Source organism: Chlorocebus sabaeus, chromosome 25 (assembly GCF_047675955.1).
Source record: "Chlorocebus sabaeus isolate Y175 chromosome 25, mChlSab1.0.hap1, whole genome shotgun sequence".
Taxonomy (NCBI): Eukaryota; Metazoa; Chordata; class Mammalia; order Primates; family Cercopithecidae; genus Chlorocebus; species Chlorocebus sabaeus.
In genome coordinates, this window is record NC_132928.1 from 57,304,034 (window position 1) to 57,328,613 (window position 24,580).

The 24,580-nt window shown below is 37.1% G+C and overlaps 1 protein-coding gene across 7 annotated transcripts in view; it reads right to left on the reverse strand.

Annotated features, from left to right (window-relative positions):
- The window catches only part of DNM3 (dynamin 3), a 568,793-nt gene that overhangs the window by 10,426 nt on the left and 533,787 nt on the right, over window positions 1-24,580 (reverse strand). For 5 of the 7 annotated variants that reach the window (XR_012091293.1, XM_007989500.3, XM_007989506.3 and 2 more), the window contains 2 exons: window positions 20,182-20,408; window positions 19,029-19,265 (listed from right to left, as the gene is read on the reverse strand). Coding sequence is in view for 6 of the 7 variants with exons in the window: in XM_007989500.3 (XP_007987691.2) it covers window positions 19,029-19,265; window positions 20,182-20,408 (464 nt within the window). In the remaining variant the exon portion in view is untranslated. Of the gene's footprint in view, window positions 1-3; window positions 14,311-19,028; window positions 19,266-20,181; window positions 20,409-24,580 lie in introns of those variants that run through there. The other 2 variants (XM_073011792.1, XM_007989507.3) reach the window with 1 other exon arrangement.

The window sequence follows — 24,580 nt, forward strand, 5'->3', positions numbered from 1 at the left end:
AAAGAGAGAAAGAGAAAGGTAAAGAAACAAGTAGAATATCTAGCAGAACATTGTTCCAAGGACACTGAGAAAGAGCCATTACACACATGCTCATGCACATACAGGCCAGCAGAAGTGGTTACGATCTGTAATGATTTTAACATTGTCACCTTTCATTTATCTAGTAGTTTTAATGAAAATTACGTATTTTTTCATATGCAAATCTTTCTCAAAACTGAAGTCATTCCTTCCAATACTAATAAGAAATATGAAACTATTTGAAAGCCATCTGAAACATACTGCACATATCTTAGCCAATATAATATAATAATTACATAGAATGAACTCAGGAACTAATAAAGTATATTGTTTCAGACAATGATGGTTTTTGAATTTTTATTTCTCACATATAATTTTCCTCTTCTTTTTCTTTCAGGATATTAATTATCACTTCTCATTGCCTTTATAACTTTCTCCAGTTTGTTCTATATTATGCTTGTAATTTGCAGAGCACTAAAAATCAGAAAAGCAAGGCTTTAGAGTTCTCTGTAGCAAGTGTAAATAGGCTTAGTGTGAGTGCCTGTTTAAATTGCAGGAGCTCTAGTTCCTATTTTGGGTCTTAAAGATTTTAGTATTACTAATAGTAGTATTACTCACTTTCTAGTTGGCAGTGATGTTTCTGGTAGCTGAGTTTACTTAGCAAACGTACTTGAGATAATGAAATATTACTGTATTTGAGAGTCTCAACATTACTAAGCAATATTATTTGTTACTTATTATTATATTATTTATTCCTCAAGCTTCTACATTTATTTACTGACTATATTAATAAGTTTTTTAGTGTATTTGTGTACTTGACTTCATATGTGGTATCTTGGGTAGTCATTTTATACCCCCACAAATTTGACAAAGTCTATAAATTGAAATGTTTCTTTTTGGTAAAACTCTGCAACTGATTTTTTCAGAAAGACTCCTTCTGGAATTATAGTCATAAAATTTTCTTCTGTATTAGAAACTCTAAATTGATCAAATTGAATGTCCTTTCTCAGGTATGAAGAAGTAAAGTTAGAAAAATGTAAGAAAGCAATTATGAAATGTTGATGAAAAATCATGGAACTATAAAATTAAATTACACAGTCAAGGAAAAATCAAAGCAGAAGAGATATTGTTGATTAATGGTGAAAACATTAACTATTTAGGCACAAACTCATAGATATTAGTAGAGTTCCTTTTACCTCATGCACTTGAAAAATGTTTAAGAGGCTTTAAAGGAAATCTTTCTTTAGGGAGGGGCAAAGCACTGGAATTACAGGTGTGAGCCATGGTACCCAGCCTTATTTTCATTTAAAATGGCCATATATGTTTAACTTATGTCCTGAATCTTGAATCTGCATAATTTTCATCTTTGATATGAAGTTTCTGAAGGCCACAGGTCACACCCACTTAACTTGTTTCATACATGTAATTACATTCTCAATGTCATTTTGGTCATCTTCTGAGACTACTAATTAATCATTCAGGACTTACTTCAGTGAAGTCTTCTCTGACCTGCCTTCCCCTCTCCTGATACAGTTGTTCGTACAGTATCTCAACAAATCTCTATTATTAGTCATCACACTGAACTCTAATTAGGCTTATATATTATCTTCACTGATTAGAAATGAGCTATGTCTTAATCATCTTCATGTAACTGCAGTATCTAGCTCACTGCTTGTCATTCAGTCACTGAATGTTTGATAACTGAATGAAAGAAAGTTCCTCCTAGAATCAAGAAATAACTAATGAATGCTTGTGATATCCATTGGTCTTATAAATACAAGGATATTTGTGAGTAAATCATGGCCATAGCAAAAAAAAAAAAAAAAAAAAAAGTAGCTAAAGTGACATGTAGGATTGATATCTTTAGCGACTCTAAAGTATCTGACTGCTCAGTTCTTTAGTAGATATTTGGAATAAATACCAAATAATAAGCCTCCTGCCCTCAGGGAGTTTGACAAATAATCATGTACCCTATGGAAATATATTCTTAGCAATTAACTAGTTGGCTGGTGGGAGGAGAGAAATGGCCAGAATTTGAACTTTAAGGAGGGAAATTCTACCAGAAGTTTTGATAATGGAATTAATTAGGGGATTTCATTAAATTAAAAAGTTGATTTTAGACTACAAATTCAGTGAGAAGTAGGATACAGCATGGCATGATGGATTGGAAATCGTTTCATGAATATGTAATAGCTTGTATCAAGGCTTGTAGCCAAGAGAGAAAAGAATGAAACTGACTTCTCTTTTGATGCTTTTGTTCTTGGCTTAACTGTTATTCCTCAGTCCTTCTGGACCATCCCATAGTTTTCCCCACTTCCTCTGCCTTCCTCTATTACTTCATGTTTGTGTCTCTCATAGCAAGGAACCCTGCTTGTGATTATGCATTTATTTATTAGATTATTAACAGTGCCCCCCAAATAGATTCAAAATTCCTTGAGAAAAGAGACTACATATTTTGCATTTATTACATATATTCAGCATTTGGTACAATGTGATTAGAAGGCAGTGGTTAAGTATTTGTTGAATAATGGAAAAATGAAGAAATGACTGAAAAGTGCCTAAACAAGATGTTTAACTAGGCTAGAGTTTAGGCTAGATCAAGGTGAGTAGGTCTAGTGAGGCCAAGGATGCTACACTTTTAAGGCATTTGTCAGAAGCTTATATTTGGGCACTATGTTTACATAGAAAGAGTCCTGGATCAGAAGTTAGAAAATGTGGATTCTAGCTCCAGTTGCCAAATTGTACAATCAGACTAGATGATCTATGTCAAGACTTCCACTTATATATTGCAGAGATTATTTATTGAGCATCTAATATGTGGACTGCCTCATGCTACATGATTTTAAAGAGCTCAGCATCTATTCAGAATGGAAGATGAGTGGAATAAAACAAATATGCAAGTAGCTCTGTTATAGTACTCCATTTTAAGTGGAAAAATAGGGCAAAATTTTATAATTCGGAGTCTGAGAATACCCTCTGGGAAGTCTGAAAATACAATAATGTGGTCAAAGTATGGCAAACATGATTGTAACTGCTGCATATAAAACTTAGAAGTAAGGGAATGTAGCTCTATAATGAGTGAAACTGGAACTTAAATGATGGTGACTGAAGGGAAGAATTCAATGGTGTGGATAGAGAAGACTTAAGTACTCTTATGGCACAGTAAATTCTCATTAATATCTGCTTTAATCCTTGGACCATGTGGCTGGGACAAGAGGACAATAGTAGTAGGCAGTTGCAGAAAGAAGTCAGGACAGGAGATGAGGAGAACATATGGTTCTGCTATGTGCCAGGTCTATTGTTAGTCTTATTCACTACCATATCCCATAACTTAGCATGGCCTGTGGTTCATAGTATTGTTTTTTCCCAAATCAATCAATCAATCAGGATAACTTATTCATTATGAGCTCTTTAAGGATGTCCCTAGGGACATGCATTCAATAGGCACTGCATAGCTAGATGGTGAATTAATAATTAAAAGAATAAAAGATAAAATGTTCATGTTCTCTCAAAGTAACTATGATATCTTGGAAATATGCCTAGTTTCAGTTAAAGGAACCCATATATGTACTTAGTAATTAAAAATCCTAAAGAGCTCCTCACTAACCCTTGCAGAAGAAATAAGCATTTTATTTATTTTTTTCTAAAACAATTACAAAAATCTGTATGTACAACTCTACTAGAAAGCAATTCAGGGTGAATTTTCTTAATATGCAATGCTAACATGTTTGCCAACTTCAACACCAGAAAACATTTAACGTTTACTGTTAAAGTTCATTTCATTGGTCCAGCTTCTAACCATTCAAAGAGTTTCCAAAGACATTCACCTCACAAGACAGTTTGTTTTGGGGAAAGCAAAGTTATTGTTTTGTACTAAATTTTCCTCAGTTGCTTTGTTTAGTGATGAGCTTCGTTAAGTAAGGCATTATATTGAAATGGAGCATCTTGTATCACTTAGTATTTATTGAAACACTGTGTTGTATGTGGGCGGTTTATGGTTACATAGAAGAGCCAAGTTTCTTCTTTCAAATCAAAGGGAAAGATGTAATACTTGAAGTTGTATTTGTAGCTGCAGGGATGGACTGTATTGCGGACAATGACAAATTTTGTAAGAAAGTCAAATGCTTGTGCAAGGTGGGTGGCATTGTGGGGGAGAAACTGGCTTTACCGATAAGAGAGAAGAATGCATCATTGTTTTCTTGCCTTATTTTATTGTCTTTTAAGAATAGAAGAACTAAAATTTCATCTGCTCTTCTTTGGATTAGCTGGTCCTGAGTGTTCATGATAAGAGGCCCATTTTAACAGGAGTTAAGGGAGACCTCAATAGGGCAACCTGCTTTGGTGTATCAGTTTGTGGGGTGGGTGTGAAAACCACCTTTCCTCTAGCTTCTTGCCTCCAGCTAGCATAATACTGATTTGTGAAATGGATTGGTCTTTCTGTCCCTGCCCTTATTTCTCCTTAGGATGGGAAGCAGGAATTATCTGACTGGTAAATGTGTAAGCCAGAATGGGCCTATGTAACTCATTCTTCTTCCGTTCCTATGCTTGCACTAAGATCTCATGACTTCCAGTGCAGAATTCTTTCTATTGGGCAGTTAGATTGACATGCTCTAGGCAATGGTTCTCAAATTGGACCTTGCATCAGAATTCCCTGGAAGCCTTGTTAAAACACAGCTTGCTGGGTGCCACCCAATGTTTCTAATGGGGTAGGATATTTCTAACAAGTTCCCACATGCTGCTGGTCCTGGGATTATGCTTTGAAACCACTGCTCAGTAAAAAAAAGATTTTTACTTCGCTTTATTAGCAATTCAATTTACTTGCCAGGTAAAGTAAAAACAAAAAGAGAAAGTGCTGGAAAATCTTAAGAAGGAAGAAGAAATATTGTAGAAACACTTTGATACCTTTGGGAATTAGACTTAAGCATGGGTGAAAGCAGTTTTAGCCTTATGTTGTAAAGACCAAGATACTGTACTATAGTGTTTGTTGTTGTTGTTGTTAGTCATTACCAGAAGAATAACTACTACTTGCTTAGGGAAGCTTGTATTTACTTATGAAAATAAATAGAAGGTAAGCATCTCTAAATGTGCATTCCAAATTCTAATCTTTGGAGAGGGTAGGATTGAAGTCCAACATAATTAGTTAGGTGGACCCAAATTAAAAGAAAGGCTTCAAAAAGATATACGAAGACTGACATTTTTAGAGAAGATATCTGCTTAAAAGGGTAGTTATTTGCATTAAAAGGATATGCAATAGCTTCTTTTACACTGCAAGTTTTACTTATAAATTATAATGGAAAGTTTAAAATATAACTCTCAAAATTCAGTTTACATACATCTAGGATCAAGGGAGAGTTATACATCCCAAGTTTCCAAGGGCCACTAGAATCTGATATCAACTTGCCTACCATTTTTTAACTTATTTATGATTTAAAAAATGAAGGGTTTTTATCTACAAAAACCATTTTCTGTGTTTTTAGGAATTGAAATGCTTTACTTCTCAATGACCCTCTTGAATCATTTAATGCTTGCATCTTTTTTTTTTTTTAAGTTTTAGGTGTGCATGCATATCTTATCATCTGAACAATATTCAAAACCTTCTATGAACCGAGATTACTCCTACACCTCTTGCAGCTTTCCATAGCACCTGCTGAGGGCAGTGTCCCAAGTGGTAGATCAATGAGTGTGAATGGACCCAAAGATAAATTGGGTCGGAGCACACCTCTAGGTAAAATGGAAGGCAGCTATGATGAAGGACCCCTACTTCTTCTTGTGAATGTCTGCTCTAAGAGAACAAACTTTGGGACATTGTATTTTAAATTTCAGCAATGTATTTGCATTCTACTTCTCATTTTGGGCATTTATTTAACAAATAGGTTTTACATATCTAGAAGGTATGAGGCTAAAGTCAGAAAAATGCTGTAACAGTCATGATTTTGTCCACATGGAAGATAATATTTTATAATTTACTGTAAGAAATACTATAGGGTGCTATTCAGCATATTTTTGGAATTTTTGGCTTTAGTAACAGAATGAGCCAATACTATACAAGAATAGTTTACAGTAGATGCTGGAAAGAACACAGAACTTGGAGCCCACTTAAAGGATTTAAGGAATTCTCTAATATGATTATTGCTGTGTATTAGAGCCAGCATTTCTTTCCCCTGTGAAAATGAACCCATGATTTTATAATGTATGTCATTGGGAAAATATGAATCAACTCATGGAATTTGAAATCAGAACATAGGAAGAAAAATAGTTCACAATTTTTTGATGACACAAACATACAGTTTTTTGATGAAGGTAATATCCTGTATAAATTAGCCTCTGAAATAAATGGTAATATAATCTGCTTTGTCACACTTTCTTTACATTGTCCTACATATCTGACTTGGATTTCACCCATAGGTACGGTGCCTAATATAACCACTTCTGTGGTTGTGGCAGAAAAGCATCTTAAAGGATGATTTACCCACATTAACTCTGCTCAGGTTTACGATTTGTAGAAAGAATTTTACAACATTCACTCAGGCAAGCTTTATCAATATAATAGAACAAGAAAGTGTGTTTAAATTGGTTTTTAAAATAAGTATCGGGCTTGTTCCAAAATAAATTTTGATTGAGGCTTGCAAGTCAATTCCTTTTATATTCCTTCATCCCCTCAGTAAGCCCTACTTATGTGCTAGGTACTGTGTTAAGAGGTAGAGACAGAAATAAAGACAGTCACTGCCCAGAAGTAGTTTCTTGTTGAGATGGAGAGAGACAAGTTAACATCACCACAGTAGGATTATGATAAAATAGTTGCTTCGGGAGTTTCAGAAACACCTGGAGTCCTAGCTTAGAGTTGGAAGGAGGATGAGAGGTTGGAAGGACTTCCAGAAAGCAGAGAAAGTTAAGGGGACTAGCATTCCAGGAACAGAAAAGATATGTGTAAAGGAAAGAAAGCCAGAAAGTACTGAAGTTTGAGAAATCAAGGGTTGTCTTATTCTTTATCACAAATACCAAATGACTTCCTTTGTCCCAAGTCCTAATAAAGTCATGAGACAGGTAACACAGAGGATTTTTAGTTGTATTAAAATATGATTTCTAAAAAGCATTACTTTCGAGATTAACTTTTAAGTATTTTGGCCTTTGTACTATATCGTTGAGAAGATAAACGGGGGAGGAAAGAGCTAAAAGAAACAAAGAACCACAGAGCAGCAGAAGGCAAGAGGGATACAGTGTGAGAAAGCATGCAGAGAAAGGAAGTGGTTTTACAGAGATTTACAAGTGATTTTGTTTTCCTTTGCTCCTTCCTTCCCTCCTTTTCTCCTTTCCTGCCCCTTCCCTCCTTCCCTCCTTTCTTCCTATCTCCCTTCCATCCCCCCTCCTTTCTCTCTTATTCCTAAAGAGACCTCCAGAAACTTATGTGCTGTAGAAACCTACTCCCACTGATGGTGAATGGGGTAAACCTTTTTCTGATCCGTCTCGTCACTCCCACTTCAGGTACCAGGAGAGGGAGAGGCCAACTGCCACCATTTAGGGGAAGGAGGAGGCAAGAAAGGAGGTGCTGAGAACTAGCTACTGGGAGACGCAAGTGTCTGCTTCTGAGAAGGAGGAGGAATTCAGGAGGAAGAAGGAAAACGAAGAAAGGATAGGGAGGAAAAAGGCAACACTTCAAATCTCTATATGACTGTACAATTCATTTCTGCTTTGGGAAGATGGAAAAAACTTTTTGTCGCTTTCTGAGAGACAGCAAGAACCTTTCAAGCATGGGGATGTGACTTGGGGTAACTATGTAACTAGAAACACTGATAGAAAAATAACCTTTCCTACTCCTTTTATTTTTTTTAACAACAGCAACAAAAAAGAGCATGAGGAATTTGAAGACTGAGAGATGTGTTGTGTAGCATCAACATTTTCTTTCTGCCTGACCTTAATACCTGATGAATTAAAAGGTCAGTTTTAAGTGCACCACATGATAGGCTTCTGTCACTTCTATTTGCCCAGGTGGCAAATATGAAGAAAAAGAATGACCATTTATTAATCATCCCAGTTTTTTTTTTTCAATCCAGCAGGAGGAGCTCTAACATGCTTTAGAGTTCAAATTTTAAAAACAAAAATTTTTAAAGCAAACAGAGAAAAACAGAGAGGCATTATGCCTTGCAGGCTGCCATGTCAGTGAACAAATATGTGACTAAGTCCAATTAAATGCTTCGTGAGAAGCCAAGGAAGCCAAGCAATGATACTCGTGGAGACAGAACAGCCCACATTTCCTCCCTTCCACGAGCCTCCTCTTTCTGATGCAGTTAAGATGGGACTGGTCTGCAGTATTACCTCTTACAAAAGAGGGAGCAAAAGGGTGATTTCTGGGCAAGACTAGATGTAATTCTTTTCCTCTGAACATGTCATATTGTTTCTAAATGAGTCTTTGACACTGGCTCAAGAATTTGAAACGCATCTAAAAACAGAATTTTCATTGTTGGTTGAAGGCAGTATGAAACTCCTAAAGGCTCCGTCACTTCTACTCAGTGGCTTGTCAGATGCTTTTTTTAAATGAGAGAAATGCTGTGTTTGTAAAAATTGGTGCTAAAAGGGTAAAGAATCATATGTCCCCTGGGCCATGTAAAGAGTCTGCAGAAAGAATTAGGGCTTTCTAACACACACACACATAAACTGGAACACAAAGAATTTACTCAGGAACAGTGAGGAGTATATGAATTTAACAGTTATGGGATTTTTAGGGTAAGCCTTTCCATTTTGGACAGTGTTGTAAGGTCGGAATAGATGAGTAGGCCTATAAGATGATCAGAATTCCTTAACATGAAGGAAATTTTCAACCAATCCGTTTTAATCTCTTGCCAACAAGAAGTCAAACTTTTGTTTTACACCTTAATGGTATGCCCACATTTTAAACTTTTATATAAGCTCCTACAGAAACTTTAACTAGACCAATTCAGACCAAAAGTCACTAAATAAAGCTAGTCTAGACGGAAAATCTATGAAAACCATATGTCTTTTAGGCATCTGTCTTACAAAAACTACCATCATCCTGGAGAAATTGTTCACAAAATATGCTTTTAGGAAAACACTGCTGTACTGACCATGGAGGCTGTACTTAAGAAGACGGCTGAACTTGGAAAGAGTAAAACCAAAATGTTTATAAATGAAAGGCTTTCATTTTCACATACATCTAACTGCCTGTAAACATTACTGAAAGGATGGGCCAAGCAGATATCATTTATCTTACCATTATTCTAGAAGAGATCAAAAAAGTTTACAGTTTTGTTCCTCCTCACTACTACAGAACATTAGACCAGGGGATCTCAAAGCAACCCTGTTCTCACCCACAGAGAACTGTTTTGAATAATATTGTACATGGATGAGGCCAATAAACCAGAACATTTTCTTCTGATTATTACCTCATCCTGCTGGCCTGCCAAACACAGCTAGCAGGCAAGTGTTCGATAGAAGTAACCAGAGGAAGACTGTTCTGTATAATTGGGTGTAGGGATCATCTGAGGGACAAGGGAGATCAGAAGGACTAGGGTAGAGAGGAAGGGTGCAATGACAATGCAGTAAAAAGGAATATTCTAAAATCTTGCTTTTCCAATTCAACATTGCTTTCTGAACTGAAGACAATGGTCAGTGCTACCTTCAGTATTCTAGGTACATAATGTTTCACCTTAAAATGCATTTTAATTTTAATAAGTGGTAAGCAATCCACAGAAAAGAAATATAAATGCAAACTTTCATGACAAAAATAACATTCTAACTGAAAACTGTGAAGAGCAATGGAGCCTATGAAAGTATTTATGAACTGCAAAGATTATTTGTAATCCTCTAGAATATTTTACTGAAACTTCTTTCTCTGCAGGAAGGGAGACTTTGGAACAATTCAGTAGCAATAATTATTGGCATGAGTAACTCCATGCGTTTTTCAGTCACCTAGAAGGTTGTGAATGAACAATAGACATCAAATAACCACATATGGCAAAAAAGTCCTAAGTTGGAAGAGGAAAATACCAGGAAAAAAAAAAGTAATCTACAAGATGTAATCAATTATACACCAAAGTTTTAAGCAAACACCAGAAACACTATTTCAATGTGTTATTCAAAGATGTTGTGCTTTAAAATCAATTTTCAATGTAAGTATGAGTTTTCAGGCATTAATTATTAAGATAGTGATGGAGTAATTTAGAGTGTTTGAAATATTAAAATGAATCAAGCAATTATATCAACATCCCTCATTAAAGATTCCAAACTGAACTGTAGAACATTGAAGTAAGCTAATCATAGTCTACTGATGAATCACAGGGGTTTTTCTGGTCCATTCATCTTAGTCCTAAGTGGTCCTATTGTTAGAGTTAAAACTGTAAGTCTATTTTCATGCAAATCATATGCAAAGCACAGATTTTATTTTGACTTTAGACCCAGGTATTTGGCGGGAAATTACTACAGTGGTTTTTCTAGTTAACACATTTACTAATGTTTCCTTAATTTTTCCACCCCAACAGGCAATAATTAAGGTGGAATTTGCCTCACATGAAGTTTTATTATTTTAGTTATTAAAATATTTTCCAACACTACTGAGAAGCAAAAAGCATTTCTCGTTGTTTTAAAAAATAAGTAGACATTTTCCTCAGTTTTTATAGCTTTTCCTCAGTGAATGGTATAATAGTGAGAGTAGTGGGGCAGACTTTCTGGTGTAGGCCCTTGAGCATGATGCTACTTAAGGGTAGATTTACTTGAGGGAAAAATTTCATTCACTCTTAAAATTGACTTTGAGAATAATCCTAATATAAACAAAAAAATACACATGGTACAGAATGTATCTTACATAAATACCGATTCCTGAGTGGAACAATTTCATTGCAGACTCTCTGGACTGCCAAATGCCTTTAAAAGGCTTTCCCATCTCCTATTCTCATAAGAGGTCTCATTCTAGATGAGATATACACTAATCTTTTGAGATAAATGAAATACTGCAAATGAATGTTATATATTTAAGTATACAGACCAATAGTAAATTTAGATAATGTTGCCTCATGAAAATCTGAAACCAAATACTGGTAATATTTACACGATGGAAGCAAGTGGTATATTTGATTGTAAAATAGGACCATTTCCCAAGTCATATTTAAAGCAGCATAATGCCTTCTCATACTGTCTTATTTTTACTTAGTTTCAAAATTACCATAGAAGCTTAGGGATTCTCCTGTGGGAGTGTATTTAGTTTGTGGCTATCCAGACCTTTAGCTTATTATCTCTCTTAGTTGGTACATTAGCCCTTCTACCAAAGAAGCAGGAAAGGAATGGGGCTTATTTCTAAATTTCATATTAACTTGCACATTTAAGAAGAGTACTTTTTCCTGTTTTCTAATGTTTAAATTAATTCCCAATAGGAGAAAAAGTTGACTTTATGAACATTTGGAACTTTACATGTCTCTAAGCAACTGAAATTAGGAAGACCCTACCTTGCTATGGATTATGAGTGATTGCAAATTTTGCTACTTGCCATTTTGACTTAACATATTTTCAGATCGTTGGATGGAATGTATTCTTTCTACGATTCACATGAGCCGATAACTTTGACCAGAAAATAGGAGTGGGCATTTCCTAGTGCTTATAGGAATAGTTAAAAAATAATTCAAGAAATTAGAGTATTTGCTATTTGTGGTTTTTGCCTATGGTGTGGTTGTGATGCCTGAAAAGGAGCCACAGGGCAAAAAGTGCCATGAGGAGACTGCCTAAATACCTAGTGGCTTTAGACTTTTTGCCTTGTGTAGGAGTTCTTTCTTGGTCAGAGTTGCCATGGGATCTAAACTTGATATAAATACTTAAATAATGTGGCATCAATGCACATGTAAATTCTATCAAATCTAATGCCTTTCAACACTGCCCTCCCATCCCCCACGTTTAAAATATTGGCTACACCAAAAGTGTAATAGTTTTTTGGCAACAGCATTTGGTAAGCCAGATGGATTTAATGTGGCAACTTAAGGGTGTAAATATGTGTTTAGATTCAGAGGTTCCCCCAGAAAACACTTAACAATACATTGGCAATAGTAAGCTAAAGGATTTCAATGTTGAGTGTTTTAAAATTCTACCTTTGAGCAGCAATAAAGTTATGACAGGCAGGCAAAAGCCATCAAACCATCAGCTAAATCCTCAATGTTTTTCTTATATTGCTGGAGATATGCATGCAAGGCAAGTTTCTGAGTGAAAGATGCAGCATTTACAATTTCATTTTTAATTTCCTGGCTCTTATTGGCTAAAGTAACTCTAGTAAACGTTATTTAAATTTTGCTTCTAGGCCTGGTGCGGTGGCTCATGGTTGTAATCCCAGCACTTTGGGAGGGTGAGGTGGATCACCCGAGGTCAGGAGTTCGAGACCAAGCTGGACAACATGGTGAAACCCCATCTGTACTCAAAATACAAAAATTAGCTGAACATGGTGGTGCATGCCTGTAATCCCAGCTACTCAGGAGGCTGAGGCAGGAGAATCGCTTGAACCCGGGAGGCAAGGGTTGCAGTGAGCCGAAATCATGTCACTCCACTCCAGCCTGGGTGATAGAGACTCCGTTTCAAAAAAAAAAAAATGCTTCCAATCTTTCACAGAAAGGAGGAAGAAGCCCCCAGGAGTCCTTTCTTCTAATTTGTTGCTTGGATAAAACTTAGAGGTGAAAGAGCTATGAACAATGTCACACCATGAATCATTGAAGTCGTTAAAAACATACCATTTAACAAGAACTGTCTGAATGTGAAGGTTTCCCTGTAAAAATCATTCTTTTCTTACAATGAGGGAAACAAAAAAGTGCAGTGATGAAATAGAAGTACTAGCTTGTGTGTCGTCTACAAGTCTGTATCTGCTTACACTGGGCAAAACTTTTTTTTTAAACCCCCTTTCTTTCAGCTAACATTAACTTGTATATAGGAACATTCAGCAGATTCCAACTGGTGACAATTTGCTGCTGACTGCTCACAGGAAGAATAATAATCCTTTACTGTGCATTTTTCACTGGCCAGTGGCTTCTCTGCCAGACTCCTGTCTTGGCTGTTTTCCTCTATCAGTCAGGTGAAACTCAGGGCAGGGCTGGGTCCCCTGAAACTCAGGAAGGCTTTCCCTGTAATGGGTGAAGCTTCGACAATTTAGAGTCCCAAAGAGAACAATGACAGGGCTATTTGCTATTATTTGTCATGGGATGTGGAAGCAGTTGTGTTTGGTTAGCTTAATGCCAGTTACCAGTGGGCTAACAGCAGCATATTGTTATATTTACTGCTGCCTGTCTGCATTTATGTTACTTGTACTTTGCCTCATGTAGATCCTTTCTTATTTTCCTTTTCCTTTTACCCTCTTACAACATAGGATGTTTGGAAGAGTGAGATAAGGGACACATTGAAAACAGAGAGGCAATCTGAAGGCTACCTTGACACATCTGCAAAGCTCCCAGATTCTGACTTTCACAACACTTGCATTCTGTTTCTGGGCCTTGCCTAAACAGACTGCCAGTCATCCGAACCGTGGCAGGATGGAGATGTTTGTGTAAAGTAGACTCAAGTTTGCAAGACTCAAGAAGGAAACCACCAAACTAATTTTACTTTCACTTAAACTAGATTGAAACCAAGACTTGAAGAATTAAAAACTTTGACATTAACCATTGATTCACTCCAATGAAATAATTGTGTTATAGCCAGAATCATGGTGAAATTGGAATGAGGCTTTTGATGGGATTTTTAATTGAGGGACTTACATTAAATTGGACATTTTCTTTAGTGAACAGCATGTGGCCAAAATTCTATTTTCATGAAACTATATTAAGCATCATGACAACTCATATTAAACCTGCAACAAATGATTAACGACATGTAGAGATTTCAAAACAAATGAGATGCCTTAAATATTAAGAATCAAGAAGAACACCTCAAAGTTGTTCCTATTCTTAGTAATTATACTTAAAAAAATCTTTCCTTGCTTTTAAAGCCAGTTGCTAAAAATAAAAACTATTCCCTGAAAAATCAGAATACCCAATGATAAATTTATGTATTTGTTTTTTAAAGGGGTGAGAAAAATAGAAAGCTCCTGGCTGACATCAGAAGTCACAAGATGAGTTCCTCGTTTGTCCAAATGACATTCAGCTGCTAAAAGAAGTCAGACTTTTAGAGGGCTGTTGAGGAGAGAGTAAGTCAGGAGGTTTTCAGTACATGACTGCAGGGGAATCAGACACAGGCTAGTCACTTAAGTTGCTTAATTGTCCGTGTACCCTTAGCCCACGACTTCAGGGCTCAGCAGCTTCATCCTTCATGGCACCAAACCTTGATTTAAGGGATTCAAAGACACACTCATAAGAATCATGAATTTGTCCTTACGCAAAATTTGGGGGACTGGCTAAAAATCCAAAACAAAACAAGGAGATCTTATCCCTAAGTGAAAGGGACTTTATATTAATTATCAATTATAACAATATGTAAAATACGCAAAAGAGATATAGCACTGCAGGTCATCAAAGTCAAACATTTAAAACAAAATTAAACTAAATTAAAGGGAGGATTAAATGGCTTTTGTCTTTGTAAATAAAAGAATGTGTGTGCATTGATTGCCTATGTAGAAGGATTTATAAATCTTTTGGCATGGTCGATTTGTAATAAATTGCTGAAAATGTGGGATTACGATGAAACTCTTAAAGTGTGCCATAGAAGTCAAAGAAGCCACCTAAGTCATTGGATGGGCATGAGTGACACACTCTGGAATCATCTTGATGCTACTTTGGGGCTGCCCTTGCAGGGTGGGACATCAGCTTCACTAAGGGGCTCACCAGAGACTCCTTCAAGGGAGCATTCCTTGCTTTCCATGTTGTGTTTATGTCATTTTGATGAGTTGAAGTAAAAGCCAAATCCTTTTGAATGATTCGGTTTTGTCTTTTTAAAGAGACACCATCATACTTGGTGAACAAGGGTGGTCAAAAAAAGTACTTATATGTTTCAACTTTTTTTTAGCTTGGAATATTGAGTGATGAGGTAAAAAAAAAAAAAAAAAAAAAAAAAAAAAAAAAGTTTCTTCTTCCTCGGTTGGAGACCCTTCCTCCCACCCTTATCCCCTTTTGACCATTGCAAAATAGCTTAGTCCAGGGAAAGGGAAGAAGACAAATGAGTGAAATAATGCCAGAGTTAGTTATTGCCAGGAAAAACACACTCGGACTCAGTTAATTTGTCCTGTTAATGTCAAAGACTGTGATTCCCAATTAACTAATTTTAAGAAGCTATATCTGAAAGTAGTTACATCAGCTCTAGAGTTAATGTATGATGAAGATCAGGATCTTCAATTAAGAGAATAGGGACCCTAAAGAGGTGGTGATGTCTGTTTAAGATCATCTTGTTAAGTAAATACACATGGGATTGGATTTTCAAACAGCGTTTAGCCCCTTCAGAGAAGTTGAGTGGAGGTGAGAGGGGAGGGGACAATCCAGATATTTTGGCAATAGAAAATGTTCCACAAATCACTGATTTGTGTATACTCAACTTACTAATGACAGAAGCATACATACTAGTGAGTCTCTTTGGGATAGAGATGCTTCTCTAGTTCAAGTGGAATTAATTAAAACAGGCGTGTAGTTTGCAATATTTCCAGCTCCCTCACTGAAAGGCTCCATACACATAAACCAGAACAGCTTGAGCAGCTGAGAAAAGCTGGGCCAAAAATGACTCCACCACCTCTCTCCTTCCTTTCCTTTTATATTGGAATGGAAAGATACAATTTTTTATATATATATATAATATATATATAAATTTTAATATATATATATATTAAAAGCAGAACACTCATGGTTTCTGTACAAATGTAAGTGCTTTGATTACCTTTGAATGGGGTTAACATAAAAGTATATATGCTCTTAAAAGTCAAGATCATAACTTGCTAATGAAGTCATGAATTATCCAGAAGAAAACTATGCACGAGCACATGCTGAATGGCAGAATCTCTTGTCTCTAAAAGTTCAGTTATTGCCTTTGTAATATTAAAGCCCAACAGGGAGCTGGCGGGACACCTTTTGTGCTGTCTTGTCATGTTATAGGTTTCCAGTTTCAGATACAAAAGGAGAAAGAGCCCTTAAGAGAGTAAAAATCTTGAAAAAACAAATCAAACTTCCTTCTCTGAAAGCAAAGGGTTGTTTTCCCAGAGATGATGGATAATGGCATTTCAACTTTCTAAGTTTTTGATAGAGAAAATGGAGGCAAATCACAGAGGAGAAATAGAATATACTAAACAAACAGAATAAGGTAAAGTTTTAACAAGCGCTTCTCTCAATTTTTTTCTTTCTCTCGTTCTCTCTTCCTTTCTTTTTCTCCTTCTTTCATTTTTTGAAATCTTAAACCCCATTTCTGGCTTGTATTTGGTAGGATTCCTGCTCTGGCTTTTATTGAAAACAGACTTTATGTGGTCAGAACTCTCCATCTAAAGCTGGGTTTAACAGGCATGGGGATCCTGACAGAGTCTTTCTTGCTCTCTCTCAGGTGACCACCCTCCCAGCCCCCTTCCCTAGGATTTCCCTCCCAAAGCGCTGAACCAGCACAGAAACTTGAAGGCTCAGCACAAAACCACCAACTTTCCTCTTTTACCCTGTACTCTCATTTCTGTTTTAAATTTGGGACTCTTTGCACGGCCAGATCAAGTAAAGTCTGGTTCTAACTTGAGAGTATTCTAGAAATTTCAAATAAGGCAACTGTCATCCTATAAATTCCCTAATGCAGTCTCATTAAGCCCTGCTGCCATGCACCGGCCATCCAGCTCGGGCTACTCATTCTCGTTTGGCTGCCTCGTGAGTGCGAGCTGGAAAATACCAACGGCAGCTCCACCCTACTTAATAAGTCAGTTTAGCATTCAAAAGTTGATTTTTCTGAAGGGTACTAGCAAGCCAGCTCATCTGAAACCCACAGGTAAAGCAGTCAAGCAAGCAGGCAGAACATGCATGTTCATTCCCGAGGACAGGCACTACCAGGTTGCTCTGGTTTCTTCTCATAGCTAGACAGACAAAAGTAGCTCCTGCATGGGACTCCAGCCTTCCCATTCTCAACTCTTCCTCTTCCAATGGCCTCAATACCTTCCTGGTACAATGGCAGACACTTTCCCAGTCAATTTGAGGTTTTCTAAAATAATAAATTGGATCTTGCTTATAGCAAGGCTCAATGCTGAAATTCATGCTTTTTACATGGAAGGGAATTTTTTTGAATACTACAGTGCAGTGGTTCTCACGTGGAGAGGAATTTTGCTCCCCTAAGGGACATTGGGAGTGTCTACAGATATTTTTAGTGGTCACAGCTGGGGAGTGCAACTGAAATCTAGAGGGTAGAGGCGAGGGATGCTGCTAAACATCTTATAATCCACAGGACAGCTCCTCACAACAAAAACGTCAGTACTGATGAGGTTGAGAAACCCTGGGGTCATGGTCAGGAAACGGCTCTGGAAGCCGACTGCATGGGATTAAAGTCCAGCTCCACTAGGCACTCGCTGAGCAGCCTTGGGCAACCTGTTTAACCTCACTGCCGCATCTGTAAAATGTGTATAATAACCTATTTGTTATGAGCTTTAAACAAAAAATGTACACTAGGGCAATGCCTAGTAATATTGAGAGCACAAAAAATGTTGGCTGTTGCTATTACTATTATTACTGGAAATTTAGCACCATTCCAAATAATTTATAAGCCAAGTCTATTGAATTTAGAGAAAAAAAAATTGGATTGAGAGTATATATATATCCTCTTTACTTAGGACCAAAATAACAGTGGTAACAACTGTAGTCTTTACAGTGTATCAAACTCTTTCAAATACCTCATGTCATATGATCTGGAGAACAACTTTATTGAATTCTCCCTGTTTCACAGAAAAAGAACTTCCGTCTCAGAGTTAAATGAGTTGCCCAAGACCTTCAGTAACCCAGGTCTTCTGATTGTAAATCTCGTGCTTATTCTTGCTGTACCACCCTCTGTGTACTAGTTTAAGATCCCCTTCTTCTCTTCATTATACTCAACAACCTGAAGATCAAAATAAAACGTAAGTGCCACAATCAGTTGGCAAGGTGGCTCAGGCTGCAGGGGTGGGTAGAAGTCACATCTGTTTTCATGATTTGTCTAAAGTCAGATATTCCTTCATGGAGTATATAAATATTTTAATTCCCTGAATTGAATTTTAAAAAAATTAACTTTATGTATGGGCTAATTTTCTTTCCTCTTTATATTTCTGATTTTGAGGGGGAAAAAACCTTAGTACTTTATACCTTAAAAATCTCTGATTATATTCATTGCGTATATTTTGACTGTAAGTGTATGAAGGTGAGACTACAGCTCCAACTATGTATGTTTCTAGGTCCATTATTTATTAGCTGTATTGTTTCACAATTAAGCCTGAAAATCCACTTACAATTGTCAACATGTATTATTCAAATGTACAATGATCTATCTTATATATGGTTAGTGACTGTATACAACAGTCATGCCTATATTAAAATATCTGTGTGTAGGTTTTAAAAAAACAATTGCAGATCGATCAGCCAGATTTATTCAGTCTATATGAAAATTGGTAAAACTGGGTATAAGGATTACATTTCAGAAGGCAGATGGATAAAATTCTCTAAGTCAGTGGTTTTCTAGAATTCTTTTGGTAATGGAGAAGGCAAGACCTTAGTCCATGGAACTCACATGACCTATAGAACATATGGCTTGCCACAATCCTTCATAACTCTTTTGTTTCAGAGTCCTCAAATTCTCTCAATAGCTGCCAAAATGTCATTCATTGGGACCCAGTGTTCTTTAGTCCTATTTAGTTTGTGCCAATTGATAAATGAGAAATTTCAATGATCACAAGTGATTTTTAAATGGCATAACAGGGTTGGCAATTTTCCTATAGTCTCTGTTCATTGTGAAAACTGCAAACACGTACGATAAGATCTTTGCAATTTTCTCTTTCAAATAAATTTTGTCTGTCATTCTATGAGAAGAGAACCAAGCCGCACCACCACCCAAATTTCTGCTCCATGCCTTACCTTGGGACACTGGGTGGGGCCCTCGTGGGCCTAGATGGAACTTGTGGAGGGGCTCCGAAGGAGTCACTGCTGCTGGGGAAAGGAGGTAATGGGCCTGGACGGAATGGGACTGGGGGAGCCCCAGAGTGGGGGCCTGGAGAGGGAATGGCAGGAGCTGGTCCTCGGCCGGATGTGGGCCTTGTGAGGGGAGCACTTAGTGTTGGCCTCCTTTGGGTTGTGGGACTTGGAGGAGGTGACCTGAGGAAAAAGAGAAATCATAGTTTGCTCACTCCTCCTTTCTGTCTGAATTAATCTCTAAAAATGTTTTGTAACTTCCTGCTTTTTAAAAATTATTTTTGGACTGAATAAGTCAGGTTCATGTTATGAAAGTCAGAGGTATAAAAGGGTAAATGGAGAAAAGTAAGTTTTCCTCTCCCTACCCCTTCACTCTGTTGAAACAACCATAGAAGTTTCTTGTGCATCTTTTTAAACTGTATTCTACATTTCTATAAGTATATATTTTCTCTCTCTATATAAATTGCTTTTCTGCATATCATAGAACACAGTGTTCTACAACCGCCTTTTATTTTTTTTATTTTTTTATTTTTATTTTTGAGGCAGAGTCTCGTTCTGTCACCCAGGCTGGAGTGCAGTGGCATGATCTCAGCTCACTGCAACCTCTGACTCCTGAATTCCAGCAATTCTCCTGCCTCAGCCTCCTGAATAGCTGGGATCACAGGCGTGCATCACCACCCCCAGCTAATTTTTGTATTCTTAGTAGAGACAGTTTTTCACTATGTTGGCCAGTCTGGTCTCAAACTCCTGACATCAGGTGATCCACTTGCCTCGGCCTCCCAAAGTGCTGGGATTACAGGTGTGAGCCACCGTGCCCAGCCTACAACCTCCTTCTTTTTTTTAAGCTTCCCATTAACTGGATTATCTTTTCATTTTAGGACCTAGTAGAACTGTCTTGTTCTTTTTAGTGACTACATAACATTCCCTCGTGAGGATGCACTGTGCTGCATTTTGAAGGGAATTAGTATAATCTGATCCTTACTCCTGAATGTAAATATCTTTTCCTTCTTTTCTGTGGCTCCATCTTGGTTTAGGAAAGCACTCTCAGAAAATATCAGACAAGTGTGGCAGGCTTGGGGTTGTGGGGCCATCTTCTTACCTGCGAGAGTGCTGTATCCAGGAATCATCCACTGGAGGGGGTGCCGGAGTGGACACAGTGGCCGTGCTGATGTCCCCAATTATCCCAAGGGCTTCTTTTAGGGCTTGGTACATTCGTAGCATCTCATCCCGGCGCTGAGCCTGCTCAGCAGATTCCTCCATCAGAGTATTTTGGTCCTCTGAAGAATATAGCTGTGCTAGGAGCTCTGAATTTATGAAATCTTTAACCTGTCAGATCACCACAGAGAAATATAAATGGGAATAAATGAATGACTGAGTGGAGGTAGAAACACGAATGTGGCACAATCTGGACAAAGTCCACCAAAGTCTACCCTGGCAAAAGTGAAGCACCAAGCATCTGTTTACTCTTATTTTGTCTCTATCCCCAGTACCGGTGACAGTAACAGTTTCCCTCTGTCTTCTGACTGTCGACACTGAAGGATGATAGAGATGAGTAGAAGAAGGCCAAACCCGACCATCAGCAGAACAGGGCCTGCTGGCTTTGTGAGCATGTCACAGTATTGTCTGGAGCTGTTTGGCTTATAGAAGAGAGAAGGTACTATGAGGTAAGCAGCAGTATTTTCAACAGAAAACAGTGATGTGAAGAAACCTATGTAATCACACATTTTCCATTCCTTGGCATTCGCAGTCCTTTCCCTAGCTTTTACCAAAATCACTGGAAAATTACTGAGATGCCAAGTTTCAATGTTGTCTCAAAAGTGAAATTAGCACCAGTAAGTGAATATTTATTAAATACAGAATCTTATATAACTATGCATGTTGATTTATAAACAACTCAAAGAGATGCACTCTGTTTTCCAGAAGTTTACAATACAAGTTAGTTAACAGTGATGAGGACTGACATGAGGTTACGTAGTTAGCTAATATATAAAAACAAACTAAAGTGTGAACACTGTGTGGGAGTCTCAGGGGAGGGGCATTTTGTTGCAGGATGAAAATGGAGAGGATGAATATGGTGCACAACACTGAGGGTGGGAGCGCCAGCCACTGTATCTCATCAACTCTAAGACATCAGTGATTTTAAGAAACACTTCTATCGTATGTGCTATTAAGACAAAAAAACAAACAAACAAACAAATACCACCAATCAAACTATGACAGGATGTCAAGATGCCATTGAGTGTAAGATGCACTTTCATTTCAGAAATATTAAATAAACAGAAGTGAATGTGAGAATTGATGAAGTATGGTATATACCAAGTGGCTTCACAAGTTATATGACAATTCTCATCACACACTGAGGAAACATGTATTAGTATTTCAGTTTTATAGATACAGAAACAAGTTCTGAGAATTTAAGTATCTTGCGCTAGGTCACACAGCATTCAGTTGAATCCAGAATCTTCCGACTTGAAGTCCAGTGCCCGTTCCCTTACCGCATAATTTCACTGTGATTGAGTGTTTAGAAAAGTAAATTTTTGTTTAAGCATCATTATTTTACAGTGGTGCAGCAATTAACTTAAGCCTAGTAAAAATAAACCAGTTTGAATTTTTCAGTTTCTCTGTTACATGAGAAAGCTAACTCTTATCTAGACTCATAAATATCTTTAAGAAAGGTCAAAGGCAAACATATATTTAATTGTTAAAAATCAGGCAGATAACAGAATAGCTGTCAGATGCTCAAAATTTCTAGGATATGGTTAAATTTGTAATTCAGAGATGACAAGAACCTAAAACACATAGCTTCATTATGTTTTAAAGGCATCAAAACATGTAAATAATTCTACTAATCAAAAAATTCAGCTAAAGCAAAGGTTTATTGTGGTGAAATAAAGTGTTTTCTGTACATATTTTATAAATCAAGAGTGATTCAAAGGTGAAGTAATCTAATACACAAGATGTATTTAGGAAACCCTCTGGTGGAGTAGAGGTTTATGCACGATAATTGTGGAAGGTAAGTTTGGCCAGGAATCCTGGGGCAGATGTGAAGGCCTTGAATGCCAAGGAAAAGTGTTTGAACTTTATTCACTTGGCAATGAGGGGCCATCGAAAGCTTTTAAGCAAGTAAGTGAAACAATAAAAGAGAGTTTTAGGAAAATTAATCTGGCTAACATTGAAAAAGAATTTGCAAGGGTGGTAGTGAAAATAAAGAAATCTGTTAGAAGGCTATTGTAGATCATTCATAAGATTTTAAAGGTTTCATTTAGTAATAATGCAGTAGTATAAAAATGGATACATATAATGACATTATAAGGGAATAATGAACTGGACTTGGTGCTGTTGGGATGTGAAGGGTAAGGAAGAAAGGAACAATCAAAGACACCTCAAGCATTGACATTTGGGTGAGTGGGAGAATAGAAAATCAAACATCAGAAAAGAAAGTCAGCTTTAGAGGGAAGGCAGCAAATTTGGCTTTAGGAATATTTCATTCCCTTCCTTAAAAATGCATTCACTTCTAAATGTACTTGCAGGTATGCAGGGAATCATGGATATTTGCACAAATCTCCCACTGTTGGGTGTGTATATGCACTTGGATGCATGGTGCAATTCAAAACTCAAAACCAGACAATTTTCCTGGCATTGACCATTGGTTGGGTTAAACTCTTTAGAAACTTTACGTATTACTGGAATATCACTTAGAATCTATTAAATACAATTTAAAAGAAGATTCTTCCAAGAATAGATTTAAAGCAGAGCTGAATTAAGAATCAACTGTCAAACCATGAAGTAAAATAAGGGTCTGTTTCAGCATTCTGACATTCAGCATGTGCCTTGAATCTTCCACATCAATTATGACACACTGGAACTTGCCTGCTATGCAATACAGTGGATTCAGAGCACAGGCTGTGGATTTAAGTTCTAGTTCTAACACTTACTGTTCTTGGGCAAATAATGCAAACTGTTTGAATCTCAGGTTCCTCATCTGTAAAACAGGGATAAGGGTAGAGCTACCTCAAGTGTTGTGAGGATTAAGGGAAAGAATAAATATAAGTTGTCTAGCATGATGCCTAGCAGATAGTACCCCTTCCAAAAAATGCTGTGATTTTTACTGTCTATAGGCTAAATTGGCATTAGGTACATCGAGACAGGAGAACAATAGATAGCTGTTGCAATAGTACAGGTATCAAGCGACAGCAAAATACAGCATATAGGTTAACATTTTATTTTGCATTTAAGCAAAATTTTAGAGAGACTCTTATCTCCTTCTGCTAACCTAACTTTGTGACACTAAAATTGGAGTCTGGAATGAAGGTAGGGGGACTTCCGGGAGTTTCCAGACACTTCAGGGACTTTCTGAGAAGTCTGTATGCCAGTGGTACAAATATTTAAATCAAGAATTCTGCATGACAGTTAGGGGCCAAGTGAATCCCTTTTAGATGATAGCATTTACAAAATACTTCACCGAACATAACAAAGTGATTATACTTAAATTCGAGATTTGAAATAATATTTATGTTTTTAATTATAACACCTTATAACCTATACATCTCTGTATGGTTTGTAAAAGTTCTCACACATGAAACCTCATTCCAGCTCAAACTCTAGGCTAGATAAACAGGCATTACTGCACCATGTCGCTCTGCTCAGTGTAAAGGAATGTGAGGTCATTAAAAATGTTCCACATGTTTTCCTCTCTTACTTTAACCCTTCTCTAGCAACCCCTAATGTATTTGGATCTTAAACCTTCTTTGCTATGACTGAGACCATTTTAAATCCTTCACAAATAGAAGAGACATTTCTAGGGTTTTCCTATAGTTTCCTACAGGTCAGTTACCAAGGAGACCATTTCCTTAAAATCTCTTTGTTTCTAGAATTGGAGGGTCACAGTATGCAACACAGTGATACCTCTCATTCACATAATACATGTATTAAAATGTAACTGAGAAGTTTAATTTTGTTTAGTTTTGGGGAGGGGGCTTGGTTAGAATTTTGTGATGCTTTGAGATCTCACAGTTCTCTCATATCTACTTAGTCCTCCTTTCCTTTTCCCAGGGATTTAATTCTGCTAAAGACCAAGGAAGGTTTCCTGCTTTAAAAAGTGCTTTGACTCACAAACGTAATGTTAAGCAAAAGAATAACATCCTTTGACTCACAAACGTAATGTTAAGTTAGACACAAAAGGCATATAGTATATTACCAAGTGCAAAAACAGGTAAAACTAATCTATAATTTAAGAAAGAGAATAGTGTTAGCCTTGGCTGGGAGTGACGATGGGAGGTGGGGACAGGGGAGAGGAGAGCGGGGCTTATGGAGTCCTAGTCGTGATCTTTTTCTTGAGCAGTATGCTGAATTCTTGACCGGTGGCAACAAATCAGTGCTTTAAGTGCCAGAATAAAGCTCTGGCATTTAAGATGTACTTTCCCCTAAAATAATGAACATTTAAAATAACACTTTACTTCATATGCATTAAAGTTACAGCAAGTTTTGAAAGTAGGGCA